Source organism: Sprattus sprattus, assembly GCF_963457725.1.
Source record: "Sprattus sprattus genome assembly, chromosome: 12".
Lineage (NCBI taxonomy): Eukaryota > Metazoa > Chordata > Actinopteri > Clupeiformes > Clupeidae > Sprattus > Sprattus sprattus.
The window spans coordinates 32,371,192-32,384,924 of NC_137910.1; the positions used below are offsets into that span (position 1 = coordinate 32,371,192).

Consider the following 13,733-nt stretch of genomic DNA (forward strand, 5'->3'; position numbering starts at 1 on the left):
AGTTAAAAACATGTGATCTACTTCGGCAGCGGAGCATTTTACTCCCCTGCAATCTCTACGTTCAGAGATTGACAGCAGGAAAGGTTAACAAACGGAATGAAATAGCTACACATTACACACGCTATGCTTTAATAAAACTCACGTTTTATGAGACACCAACAGAGGCACAACAGACAAGTCTTACCATTGAAGATCTTTTTGCACGCCGAAGTTCGTGCTGAAAACTATCTACATCCAACCAGCGAGGTTTATCCATGTTGTTGTGGAGAACGAGAGTTGCATCAATCATATTTCATTAAAACTTCACACTTCTTACATTGGACATATCCACCAGCCTAATTAGAATCTGCATTGTCTACTAAGCAGAAATATCTCCATACAGTAGATTTCCCTTTGTTTAGTATCATTTTAAACTTTCCAGATGACCGTATTGCCCCCGCTCGTCAAGAGAAACGTGTCCGGAAACAAGGCTCCTTCGTCTGGATAGCCAGAGCTAGCATAACTGCCATTCAAATCCAATGGTAATGCTACCTAGCTAGGTATGCTAACTGTCGGTATCCATCGTTAACTCGTTAATCGGTAACCATCATGTCACTGGCTTTAATTTGAGAATGGCATGTTAGTAGTACATTTAGTAGTACATTTAATATCAGTACAGTTGATTCATTACTGCTGATGTGTTACTTATATGTTACTTATTAGCAGCTAGCTACCTAGCCACTATGTGTTCCAATGTGTTTTCAGTTAGTGTTAGCGGCAAGCTAGCTGTAATAGTTGAGTTGAGCTTCAGTTAAGACACTGCGTACCGTACTTCATCATCACATTCGATTATTTATTACAAACAAAAACAACTGCCTCACATGAGACACTCAACACTTGATATATATATATATATATATATATATATATATATCTCATGTGAGGGGGGGGGGGGGGGGGGTTATGGCATATATGCTTAATAAGAATATATGAAATACAGAATTTAAACTAATAAAAAATATATATTATAAAAAAAAAATAAAAAAAAAGTATTTCACGGTTTAAACGGTATCGCAAAATCTAATCCCGGTAGACACATTCATACCGTCACACGGTATATAGGCCCAGCCCTACCGATAGCCTACTTCTTAGATTTGGTCTCCATGAGTGTGAAATTAATTTGGAGGCAGATTTAATTTTATCCTCTGCAGATTATGTCAAGCCTATAGTGCAAAAGGCTTTCCCAAGCCAAAAATAAACAGATCTTTCTGGGTTTAACAAAAAAAGCCTTAAAAGAGTCAATGTCATCACAGTAGACATAGGCTAACCACATAAAGGCAATTCAATTTGCTGCATAGTTAACAACACAGTCTACTTAACAAAAAAGTGAACAGAACTATTACTGGATTAGCACATTAGCACATTTCAGTTACAAAAGGACCAGAAGAGTCTCTTCCTCAAGTACACAAACATCACTTAACCTATGTGGCACTATTAGTCTTTCTCTCTACCTCTCACTCTGTGTGTGTGTGTGTGTTTTTCTTTTGCAAACCGTCAGTTAAGGTTGGTTGCTTCCGTCTTGCGCCACTAGCATTAGTGAATTCTGTGCATGGTGCGTCTTCAGATCTTACACTGTAGCTTACTCCTGTCCTGACATTCCCTAACCCTAACCCTAACCCTGAGGAAAAGCAATTTAGACTCCTCAGTTCTAAACAATGTATGACCCATCTCCAACCTCCCCTTTCCGGGCAAAATCATGGAAACAATTGTCGTTCAACAGTTTAATCATTTCCTAGATGCTAACTGTGCCTTTGATAGTTTCCAATCTGGTTGTTTTTTGGCTGATGTGATGAGCACTTGTCAGTATGTTTGTGTATATTGTTTTGCAATTATTATAATAAAAATATTTTTTTTTAAAAGACACGTCACTTGGTCGCTCGCTGTTACACGCTCCTCATGCGTCAAACAGGTTGAGCCTACAGCTAGTAGTGTTTGCTAGAGTTAGCTTACCATTCAACAACTAGCCGTGAAGCACTGGAACCGAGGTATTGTGGTACAGTAGTACACCAGAATCGTAGAATTGTGTAACAATGTGTGCCTCATTTAAGTCAACGTTAACAGAAACATTACTAGTCGCTACTGTAGTGGCTGTACATTGCATGAATTAAATAGACTTCACACGCTTAATGGACTGGTTTGATTATTTGCCGTTTCATGCCAAGTAAAGGAAATGGGTTCAATGTAGGTTCCATACTGTAAAACTTCAATATTTGTTTCAATCACTGAATGAAGCCTGCCATATTTGGGACAAGAATTGCAACCTTAAATTGCTCTCGCAAAACTCTTGATCAACACTCAGCATTTGTTTATTTCTGTCGTTCATTGAAACCGCTTTGTGCAGAGAGAACTGGAATGGTCTTGTATACTTGCTTAGCGCCTAAAACCCATCGAAATACATAGTAGCTACTCGGTCTGGGAAACTCCAATTCGGATCGGAATATTTTTGGAGTAATTAGGACCTATCTAACTGGCCCACAGCTCAAAAAACATTTGTATGACCTGTGGGGTCCCTCAAGGATCCATTTAAGGGCCCTTCCTTTTCAGTCATGTTACCACTTGGTAGTGTCATTAGGAGGCACAACATCAACTATCATAGCTATGCAGATGAGTCCAAGCTCTATATTTCTGTAACACCCAACAACTACAGCTCTATTGATTGTTTGGTAAATTGCATTTCTGATATAAATGTATGGATGTCACAAAACTTTCTCCAGCTCAACCAAGATAAAACAATAAGTAGGTTAGTAGGTGAAAAGAACAAAAGAGAGAAACTATCTGCACATTCAAAAACACTAGCACTTAACACCAAGCACCAAGCCAGAAACCTAGGGTAAACGTACCTATTAAGCCCACGTACCATATAAGCACACTTGTGACTTCTGAGTCAAATTAAAAAAAAACTACATCACCATTTTGGCTGGTTCATGGTTCTTCCAGTGAAGCTGCTTGTTACATAAACTATACTTTTTATTGTAAGCCAATCAGATGTGTCGATCTTGAGTTATCGAAGCACATGTGCGACATGTGCCTGCTGCTACCAGAAGCTTCATGTATTTTGATGCTATGAAAAAAGAACATTTCTGACGTATTTCTGCTCCTTCTTTTGGTCAGCACTCATTTGTTATCAAAAATTAAGAGATTAGTGCTTTAAATAAAACATATGTTAGAATTTTACTAGAATTAGACATATATATATTTTTTAAGTGAAAATATGCATATTGCCATACTAGCAAACCGCTCACATGCTGCATCAATACAGTTGCTGCATAGCATTGTTCATTGCAATGGCATAAAGCATGATAAGCATGTAAAGTTTACTTTTTTCTATGCAGAATATATTATTATACTATTAAATTGATAATATATGTGTGTATTTATCTTTATTTATTTTTTATTAAACACTTTTACCAAGTGGGCTTAAAGGGAACACTAGCAAAAAAATCACATAATTTACAGCGGATGTAAATGAGTATAGCTAATTACTCAAATGCATGATCAATTAATTATTTTCATGTTATGTTAGTGCAGCATATATAGATTAATGGCATGTAGTTGTTTCTTTAATGTCATGTGTGTAGGGATGCATACCTAAACCCACGTTCAGGTTCAGGTCCGAATTCGAATCCAGAGGTTTAGGTTCAGGTCCGGACCTAATAAGTCCGGACCCGAACCCATGGCATATTTGAATATATGAACTGTTAAAGTATACTATTAATATAAATACATACAAAACATTTGGCTTCAAATTACAGCTTTTTTTTTTACTTCAAACTATGAACATTATATTAACTGTAAACAACAGTTTATAGTCTACTTAAATACATATAAATAAGTACAATAAAACACACACACAATCTGCACACACTACAGCTTCAAACTTATTTTGCAAAAATATGAGCATATTTTAGCCTGGATACCAGCCTGAACTCCGCCCACAAAATTTTTGGTCCGGGAGATTCAGTCTGGAGTCGAGCTAGTTGGGAGGGTTTAAACGGCCCCGAAAAGGGATCTGACCATTCAAATTGTAAGGGCGGGCTTTATACGTTGATGGACAGACATAGATAGAATACCGGTATACATCGAACAAAGATGGCGCCGTCTCGGGAGCTTAGTGGGACATATTTGATATGATTTAAGGTATCTACACGACTTTTTTTATGTCTACATTGACTCGGTTAGTTGTGTATACGCAACACCAATGTTGCCTAGGATTGTAGGTCTTAACTTATGCACTCTAGACCATTATTGAAAGGTTATGCTAACAGCGTAGACAAAAAGAACATTAGAACTAATGGTAGCTTCTAGCCTTGAGTGCTAATTAAGTAACGTCTCAACAGATATTGACAGCGCATTCATTTTGAAAGAGGAACAGAGAAACGCGATCAAGGCATTTGTCGATTGAAAAGATGTTTTTGCCGTCCTTCCTACGGGATCAGGTAAAAGTTTAATCTATCAGATGGTAATAATACTACGTTGCTCTGATTGGTTCTAGGTATCCAATTCAGCGAAGAGGAATTTTCTTTCCTGGTTCGTTGAAACACGCCCCATAATCACAGCCCAGTGGTCCGGTCTCAGACTCATATTCTGACTAGAATTATGAGTATGACATCGTCAGGCTAAGCATATTTGCCTTTGGAGTCAAAATTGTATTATTTATTTCATGAAATTTCACCATTTCTGATTTGTTTATACCTATCTTTTCTATCTGTTTATAGTTGGTCTAGAACGAAGAGGATATAGTTTGTGAGTGCTAGATTTTTTTACAAGTCCGGTACCGAATCCCTGGGGTTTCGGTTTTTCTGGACCTGAACCTAAACGTTTTTTACAAGTCCAGAACCGGTCCGGCGTACCGGTACGCATCCCTACATGTGTGTAGAATAAAATATTCTGACTTTTAACCAGATATTCACTGATGTTCCCTTTAAGCCCACCTGCTCCCATTAAGCCCACTTGGCTGTGTTTCAATGGAGATGTTCTCCCATTGAGCCCACTTTGCTGTGTTTCAATGGAGATTTTCTCCCTTTTGACTTTTTAACCATTTTCTTGCCTAACTTTGACCTCACCTAATTACTGAAATTGACTCATTTATTAACCTTAGAATATTACTATCGAACCAGGAAACTGTCTTTCTTTCAGTCATTAGGTCTTCAGATATCTAGACAAAAACAACTGCACTTTCAACCAGCTGTCTGGACCAGAAATTTTGGCCAGTTGTAAATGCCAACAGTACAATGTAGGATAGAGATGGCAACACATATTGAAAGATGAAGTATTGAAGATACATTTCCATTCTAATTTTGATTTTGTTCATGAATAGTTTTTTGGCTTCATTCCCAAGAAGACATGTTGTATGTTGAGCTTTTTCTGTGTTAAAAAGGCTGATCACGCATAATCACGCCTATTTCAAATGCCATTTGCAGGCCAAAGGAAAGGAGTAGAGACAAAATGAAAATAGCTATTGAGAGCTAAGAGACTACATATTTCAATAGAACACGTTTGGATTGTTAGTACTTTTTAATATATATTTGTATTTATCAACAAATCATGAAGTGGGCTTATTTGGAACACCCATGGGCTTAAAGGGTACATAAATTACCCATTAAGCCCATGCCAGACTTTTGACATATTTTGACAAATTAAACAATATAAACATTGAAAATTGGTATAAATTAATTATTGACAGTTCAAATGAGACATTAGACTATCATTTTAACTAAAATGTTCAAACTTAAATTTAGGCGGTATATATTATTAATGTCTGAAAAGCAGATTTGGTGGGCTTAATAGGTACGTTTACCCTAGTTGTCATATTTGTAGGGCTGCCGCGATTAGTCGATGTGGTCGACGAAATCGACGGTAAAAATACGTCGGCATCAATAATTTAAGTCGATGCATCTTTTTTTTTATTTTATGAATTTACCTTTTCAATTTCTAAAACGCTTCAGTTCAGTATAACAAATGTGCGTCTTCCGTATCACTACGTAATTGCTGCGTGCCTGACGTCAGTCTTTTTTTGGCACCAGTCATTGGTCGCCTTCAGTCAACGCTTCAGTTTTTAAAAAAAATCATGGCGGCAGCAGCGGAGTCCGACCATAGACATGAATAGATACATGTCTATGAGTCCGACTTGGTGGGGAAAGAGACGGAATCTACACGTTTCCAAAGACCAAAGGCTTCAAAAGTAATGGAGTTTTTCAAACAAGCACCTAACAAAAGGGTGGTTTGTGCACTCTGCAAAGTGTCGATGGCTTATAACAGCAGCACCACCGCTATGCGCGAACACCTCAAACGAAAACATACAGGCGCCGTTGTGGACGATGGACCGCCAGAAAAGCCACCATAGTATTGTCTATTCATGTTTATTAAATTGCCGTAAGTTTAAATATCTTTTGTCATTGTAGCTGCTAAATACACGCATTATTAAAGCCATAAAGTTGTTTGCCTGCGACCTTAGAATTTCCATTGAATACGTTTTTACGTTTTAAATAACAGAAAATGTGTATGCTTGATCTGGGTTTATTCTACGTTGATTGACGGTGCCAGTGTTTGTTCGTGCTTGTTGAGAATGTACTGTATCGAAATATTTTATTTCTGCCATTATTTGAAGCACATTTGTGTGGGGGATGCCTTTAATACAATAGAGGTTTAATAGAAAGAACATTTCTTTTGGAGTTGCGCTGCTGACTTATAACAAGTCCTCTTTTCTTTTTTTTTTTTTATCATGTTGGGAGTTGCTAGTTTAAACTTGCAGTTTTGCACTTTAATATGTCAGCCTTGGTTTACATTTTGTTTTGTGCTGCATTATGTAAAAATAAAATGAATGAACTGAGCTGAAATGGTGAATTATTATTATTTATTTATTTTTTTGGGGAGGAAAATTAATCGTTTAGATTAATCGACTAATCGATAAAATAGTCTATAGATTAATCGATAGAAAATAGTCGTTAGTGGCAGCCCTACATATTTGCCTTAGATCTCAATTTTGAAACCCATATCAAAAATATAATAAAACCATCCTTTTATCACTTAAAAAACATTGCTAAGGTGCAACCATTTTTTTCTTTTGGGCTGACACTGAGAGACTGATGCACGTGTTTATCACGAGCAGGCTTGACTACTGGAACTCGCTTGTCTGGTCTACCAAAAAAAGCCATTAGTCACCTACAAACAATACAGAATGCAGCAGCCAGAGTCCCCACTAAAACAAGACAGAGAGCGCACATCACACCAGTATTAAAATCACTGCACTGATTACCTGTTAGTTTCAAAATAGATTTCAAGATTCTCTTACTAGTCTATAAATCACTCCATTGTCGTGCACCTGAATATACAAGTCATGCTCTCAAGGTACACACCCAGTAGATCCCTGAGGTCCTCTGGCACTGAACTCCTAATAGTACCAAAAGCCAGGCCAAAGAGACAGGTGAAAGCAGCTTTTAGTTTCTATACCCCCAGCCTTTGGAATACTCTGCCAGAATACCTAAGAATGGCTGATACGGTAGAAACCTTTAAACATACACTTAAGACATACCTCTTTGGTCTTGCTTATCACTCAATGTAACACTTATCTGTTAATTTATGTCTGGAAAATCTGTGTCTCTTAAGTGTTTATAATAACCCTCTCCCCAGCAGCTGTCTCTTAGTTTGATGATAACGGTACTGAGCAGTCCTTTACGGTGCCAGTGGTTCAGTGGCGATTCCCCCATTGAGGAAAGGGAGGAAGATCCTCCCTAAAAAAAATTACAGAAGAAATTAGAATAAAAATAAAACATATTTATTAAATAATTGTTAGTATTTCATAGGTATTTGATGGGTTATTAGCGGTAAAAGTCTATTTTAGCACTTCTAAATCGCTAAACGGTCCGCTGAGGACCGTCCTCCCTAACCCCCTCATTGACTCCCATTATAAGCGCTCAAAACCTGGGCGAAGCGCGGGCTTCTCATTTTAACATTGAAGTGAATGGAGGAAAGGGAGGACGGTCCTCCCTTTGGGCGGGTCAGTTCGAAATGCTAGCCTGTCATCAAGCAGCCAATCAGCAACGCGGCATTCGTCGATGTGCCCAATCAGAATGAAGGGCAGAGCAACAGGTATTCGGAGAAGATGACAGCGCGGTGTTGTAGCTGATGAGAAGTGTTTCTAACGAACTGAAAGCTGTAAATCAAAAGAACCGGGGGACGGCTGGCGAGTCTTACTGAGAAGACGGCGTCGGAGTCCACGGTACACAGTGATTTGCACGGCGGGTTCAAGTGTATTGCTCTCTCTCTCCCTCCCCTGGTGTCTCCTCCCGTTAGCATTCTGCCACTCCATATTCTCCACAGTAGCACTGGGCTAAGAGTTTGCCAAAGCTGCTGCTACAACTGAACCAAAGGTAACGATACGTGACTGACTTGCGTGAGTGAAATGGACACTTGACTGACTGGTGAATTGAGCAGCACGAACTTTATGGACAGTTACATTGCAGTGGATGGACTAAATGCCTTTAATAACATGTATTGAAGCTTCTGTGATTTCATGTACTATTTTGTTGGTTGAATTGAATGGTTAATGTGAAAAGTGATTCCCTGTGTTTTAAAAGAAAGGATTCCCTGTGTTTTAAGAGAAAGGTTTAGAAAGGATTCCCTGTGTTTTAAGAGAAAGGTTTAATTTGAAAGAAGCTATGTGATTTGTATTTGACTGAATTATTATTTTTATGATACTCCTGGGGAAAATAAGTTCTGTGTTTAGTTTAAATAAATGTTTTATTTTTCCCGTGAAGGAAGTCTGGTCTATGGGAAGGGATGGGGTTATTGGGGTGACTACATAGCTAACACATCACCAATGTCTCCAACAAGACCCCCAGTGGTATGAGCATGTAATTGATACATTTGCCACCCAGAGATCCAGGAGACTTGATTACTTTTTCAAATAAATTCCAAATGCTTAGGCCTTTTAAAATACCTTAAATTCCACACAGCCCATTCAAATGTAAAAACATCATCTTCAAAAACATTTCTGCCACCTTTACTATATTTCAGTGTAAAAACAACCGACATGCCCACAACAACTTACACTTTTTATTAGGCCTACATCACTTTATTACAAACAATTCAACCCCTTTAACAGTTCCTCACCAAGCCCCGAAATACCAAGATAACCTCCAGGTCTCTCTCTCTCACCACCGTCCACCTCTTCACCACCTGTCCTCCCTCATTTTTATGACCAAAAGTCGCCACTGGTGTGGTTAGTACGTCATTTCCTGTTTTTTTATCTCTGGAAAATCTGTGTTTAGGTCAACATAAAAAAAACATTTACTGACGGAGGGATTGTCAAGGAGTGCATGAGTGCGGTAGCTGAAACCTTACTTGAGGGAAAACAAAAAGAAGAGTTTTGTAAAAAAGAAAATACCTATTTAAGCAAAACTGAAATATTAACCCAGGATGTGCTAGCACAGCTGGATGAAATGAAACAATTCATAAGGCACCATGTGTAGGCTTAGCTGTAGATAAGTCCACAGATGTGTGTGACAATGCTCAGCTGTAAGGCTAGTTTATGTTAGGTTCTTCAACAAGGAGAAGAAAGAGTTCTGTGAAGACTTGTTAGGTGTCCATGCCCTTCAGACCAGTACAAGTGGAGTGGACATCTACCTGACCATAAAGTAGATGTTAACAAAGAGGGGAATAGAGCAGAAACAAGTGGTTTTAATTACCACAGATGGAGCCCCCAAATTATACTTTCTTTATTTGATTTGACAGTCAGTTGTTGACTTCATGCAGACGTTGACACATACTAGGCTACTTTAATATGGCACTGAATCATAACGCAAGTTAGACATTATGATGTTCTGGACCTCTGCTTGAGGACATTTCTCTAACTGGACCTCTTTGAATTTGAATTGTATACCACTGCACTGCACTACACTATGAAAAATGGCTTCCTCAGCTCCTATGTCACCTCAACTCCTATGTCACCTGCATAACGTGTATGAATTGATTAATTGAACTATTATAATCCAACAGTTGGCATATCTACCAGTTATGCCATAAAATGTATATAAAACCGCAACATTTAAAATTAAATACACAATTAAGATAAATGTATTCAATTCCTAATTGCTTGAGCATTGTTCTCGATGTCAATAACCCTTGTAGGCCCTCTACTCTTTTCAACACCACCTCCTTGGGTCTCATCATCCACTCTCCTACCATTCATCTCTTCCCTTCCTTTTCCTATCAGGGCACCCAATGAGCACCCACAGAGCGCCAATGCCATGTAGATGGAATGGTTATTGCATAGTATTCAGTTGTGAAATTGTAAATTGTTCGTCTTCCACAGAGTATGCCTTCTAAATCCATTCGTATTGAAGTTTACTTTATTTGATTAGCAATTTCAATCAATTTCAAGGTTGAACAATACAAAGTGTATGATAAAATAATTTAAGCCTAATGATAACCATACTGAAAGTAAAATTAGTCTTATTTTTTAGAACCCAATCTATATGGTGTACAATGAAATAAAAACTACAAAGGTAGTTTGTTACGCATCAGCACCTAAAATAAAGTTATGAAAACCACTGCTTAATTTTGGTTATGCCTAGTCTGTAACTGTTTTCGTCTACTGGCCAAAAAGTGGCATTTTGTGCTCTACTCTAGATACATATCACTGAACTGTAAAAAGGCCTTTCTTCTCTATTGCCATCCTTCCAGACTGATGGGACCACCTGTGCCAACGCCTCTCAATATGCATGATGAGGGCCACTCTACAGTGTGGATGTTATACGCTTATGTCTACAAAGTTCAAAGGTCTTGGCCTTCTTCAAAAAAAGAATGTGGAAATTCTGTATTGACAATAGATTTAATACAAAATTAGCAACAGCCGTATTATTTAACAAAATCAAAATACATATGCTGCACTTTGGGATCAGTTTATATATATGCAATGCATAGCATTAGTATGAAATGTTTTTTTCATATATATATATATATATATAAATAGTACATGAATGCTGTTAAGGTATGTCAAGTTAGGCTTGCTCCAGTGTCTGACAAGTCCCATACTCCAAAGGGTTAAAAGAACATATGAGAACCGGTTAAAGGGATGGAGAAAAAAACATTTCATACTTATGCTATGCATTGCACTCATCCAGTCTCAGTTTCAGGTGTTTCGCATTCATTACTTTACACTTAACATGGACTGATTAAATGCCATAAAGGGCCCAAATGATGTGCATAATGCACAAGAACACCAGAAAACCTTCAAAGACGTTTTGGTTTTGACAACCAACACTACAGACTACACCTTTAACTGCCTGGCCACAAATTACAGAAATCAACTGAGTGGATATAACCAGGGTTATTAAAGAATTCCAGATAAGGAGTCATAGACGAGGGTTTTCACCCCTAATGCATCCATGAAGCTTGATGTTCGTCGCACTTCTGTGTCTCCTAAAAAGTAATATACGTCCCAAACCTAATCGGTTATAAATAAAACAACATACCTAGACACGGAGTTTTGCATAACCTTGATGCAGCTAAAAGATGGAAGCTCAAAATGTAAGCCCATTTCAATTAGGTTCATTTTAGCCCAAATATAAAGTCTGACAGGCGATTCAGAACTCCAAATAAGCTTTCAAGGTAGAAATTGACGTGCCAACTCAACATTTGGTATAGGCAACGATGAAAACTAACATTATGCAAAAAAAAATCCTAAAATAGCCACGATAGCAAACTAATCATTACGAATTTAAAGCATTAAGAAACACATCTCAAACTAATAAAACCAGAGCTAGTCATGGGCTTCATCTAGGACAAGATCTAGCCTTGAGCTACATCTCCAAAAAGACCTGATAATCTTACCATTAGGTAACGTTAGTAATAAACCATTGAGGGCCCGAACCGGATGTGGACAGCTAGCTGATAGTTAGCTAGCATTGACAATGGTACGGACACACAGGCATTAACCCTCCAGTGAACGGCATTCACTGTATGCTTGTGCTAATCTACACAAAATACCCGTTTCCTTCTTACCGATTACCGTTGACTTAGGCTTGATAACTGGGTTATTATGACATATCGTAGGATACTAGCCAACACTTAATGATAGCTTCCTTGAACCTGTAGTCCACGCATTGAGCAGTTAGCGTTGACGTTAGTCAGCATCTCATTAGCCATAGCATCATGGAATACGCAGGATAGGCTGGCTACCACGGCGAACAAGTGGGGTTTGCAAGATTATATTGTACCTACTTCAACGGCTGATATAGTGAGTTCAATAAGAATCATTCCAACTATTATTATTATTAAACCCGGTGGATAGCTAGACTGCCAGTTTGAGTGTCTATAATGGAATGCAACCGTCCATTGCGTTTGGCATTCAAGAAAAACCGATGATTTTCATCTTCGGTGGAACGTATGATAGCTAGCTAACATTAGAGGGCTGACGTTAGATGTCTTACCGTGTGCTCATGCTCGTCTGCTTTCGCTGGTAACAACATGCTGAAGGCAAAGAGTAAGACCATTACTGTACTTTTCCATCTAGAAGATCCCATCGTTATCATTAACCAGAAGTTTTCCAACAGGTTTGGGACGTTAGCCTTCCTTGCTATCCCGCTATCCCACCTTCCCTCTTCCTGCTTCTGCCGCTGACAGCACTAACGTTACCTATTGAAACGTCTTCATACGTCATTGTCGTAAATTACTTTACGAATAATTATCACACACAATTCCGATTGGCAAAACCCCATCACATGACCACGTCTGGCCAATCTTGCTATGCTGCAAATACGGCAAACACTTCACTGCTTTCAGCCACGTCACCCGACATCGAATTTAGGAGGATGTGCACTGTTGGATCTCTGCTTTATACATACATGTCTATGGCGACACGTGGCCTTTACAATAATTTTTATCACCCACAATCACCTGCGGCGTTTTGTTACTGTGGTGTGTATTTTTTTTTTACCGAGTGACATTTTATATAAATAAAAGCATGCTTACTGGGTACAACATTATTCGCTATGTGGACAATTTTGACCTTACTTCGAGTTTTTTTAAATGGGCGAATTGCGATGGTAAGGGCCACATCCTATTTCTCACGGATGTCTCCTTATCTGCTCGGTCTGGCACCTCTAGCCCGTATCCTAGAAATCGTTCGAGGTGAAACATGACTATGTTGAATCTGATTCTGATGATTCTGATGTTTTGCAATGTGTAGGATTTAGTGGCATCTCGCGGTGAGGCTGCAGATTGCCACCTACTGAATACCTAGCTCCAGAGACGTTGTAGGGAGGTTACACCAAGGTTACACCGTCACTGTTGGGGAAACATAAGGGGGAAATAGGAGGGAATCCGTAATTACAAACATTGCAGATTTGTAACTGTAAGTTCTGCCCAATAGCCAATTTGCAATATTTCTTTTTTTGGTTGAATTTGAGCGTTTGGCAAAGCAATGTTCACACCATTAAACGCCAGATTGAATGGGTTCACGTGATTACTTTTAATGTCTGTTTGACCATTCTGTGGAGTTATGGATCTCCCCCATTCATTTAGAAAGGAACCTGATCTTGTATGCCTGAAATAGCTGCCTAGGGGCTTTACCAAGATGGTAGGCAAGTGGTAAGACTTGCTTGTGAAGTCTTTGATTACCTAAGGTTACCTAATAGAGATATTTAGAGTGTATGTAGTTATTTAGCCTGTAAAACTACAGGTCATATCTTCCA

General features: G+C 38.5%; 1 protein-coding gene across 2 annotated transcripts in view; it reads right to left on the reverse strand.

Moving 5' to 3' along the window:
- Positions 1–12,645, reverse strand: part of tm9sf3 (transmembrane 9 superfamily member 3) — a 67,479-nt gene extending 54,834 nt beyond the window's left edge. Inside the window, exons 1-2 of one of the 2 annotated variants that reach the window (XM_080849274.1) lie at positions 12,634–12,645; positions 12,471–12,510 (exon numbers count right to left, since the gene is read on the reverse strand). In XM_080849274.1, the coding sequence (XP_080705400.1) occupies positions 12,471–12,509 (39 nt within the window). In that variant the 5' untranslated portion in view covers position 12,510; positions 12,634–12,645. The other variant, XM_080849273.1, reaches the window with a different exon arrangement.
- Between the last annotated feature and the right edge of the window lie 1,088 nt (positions 12,646–13,733).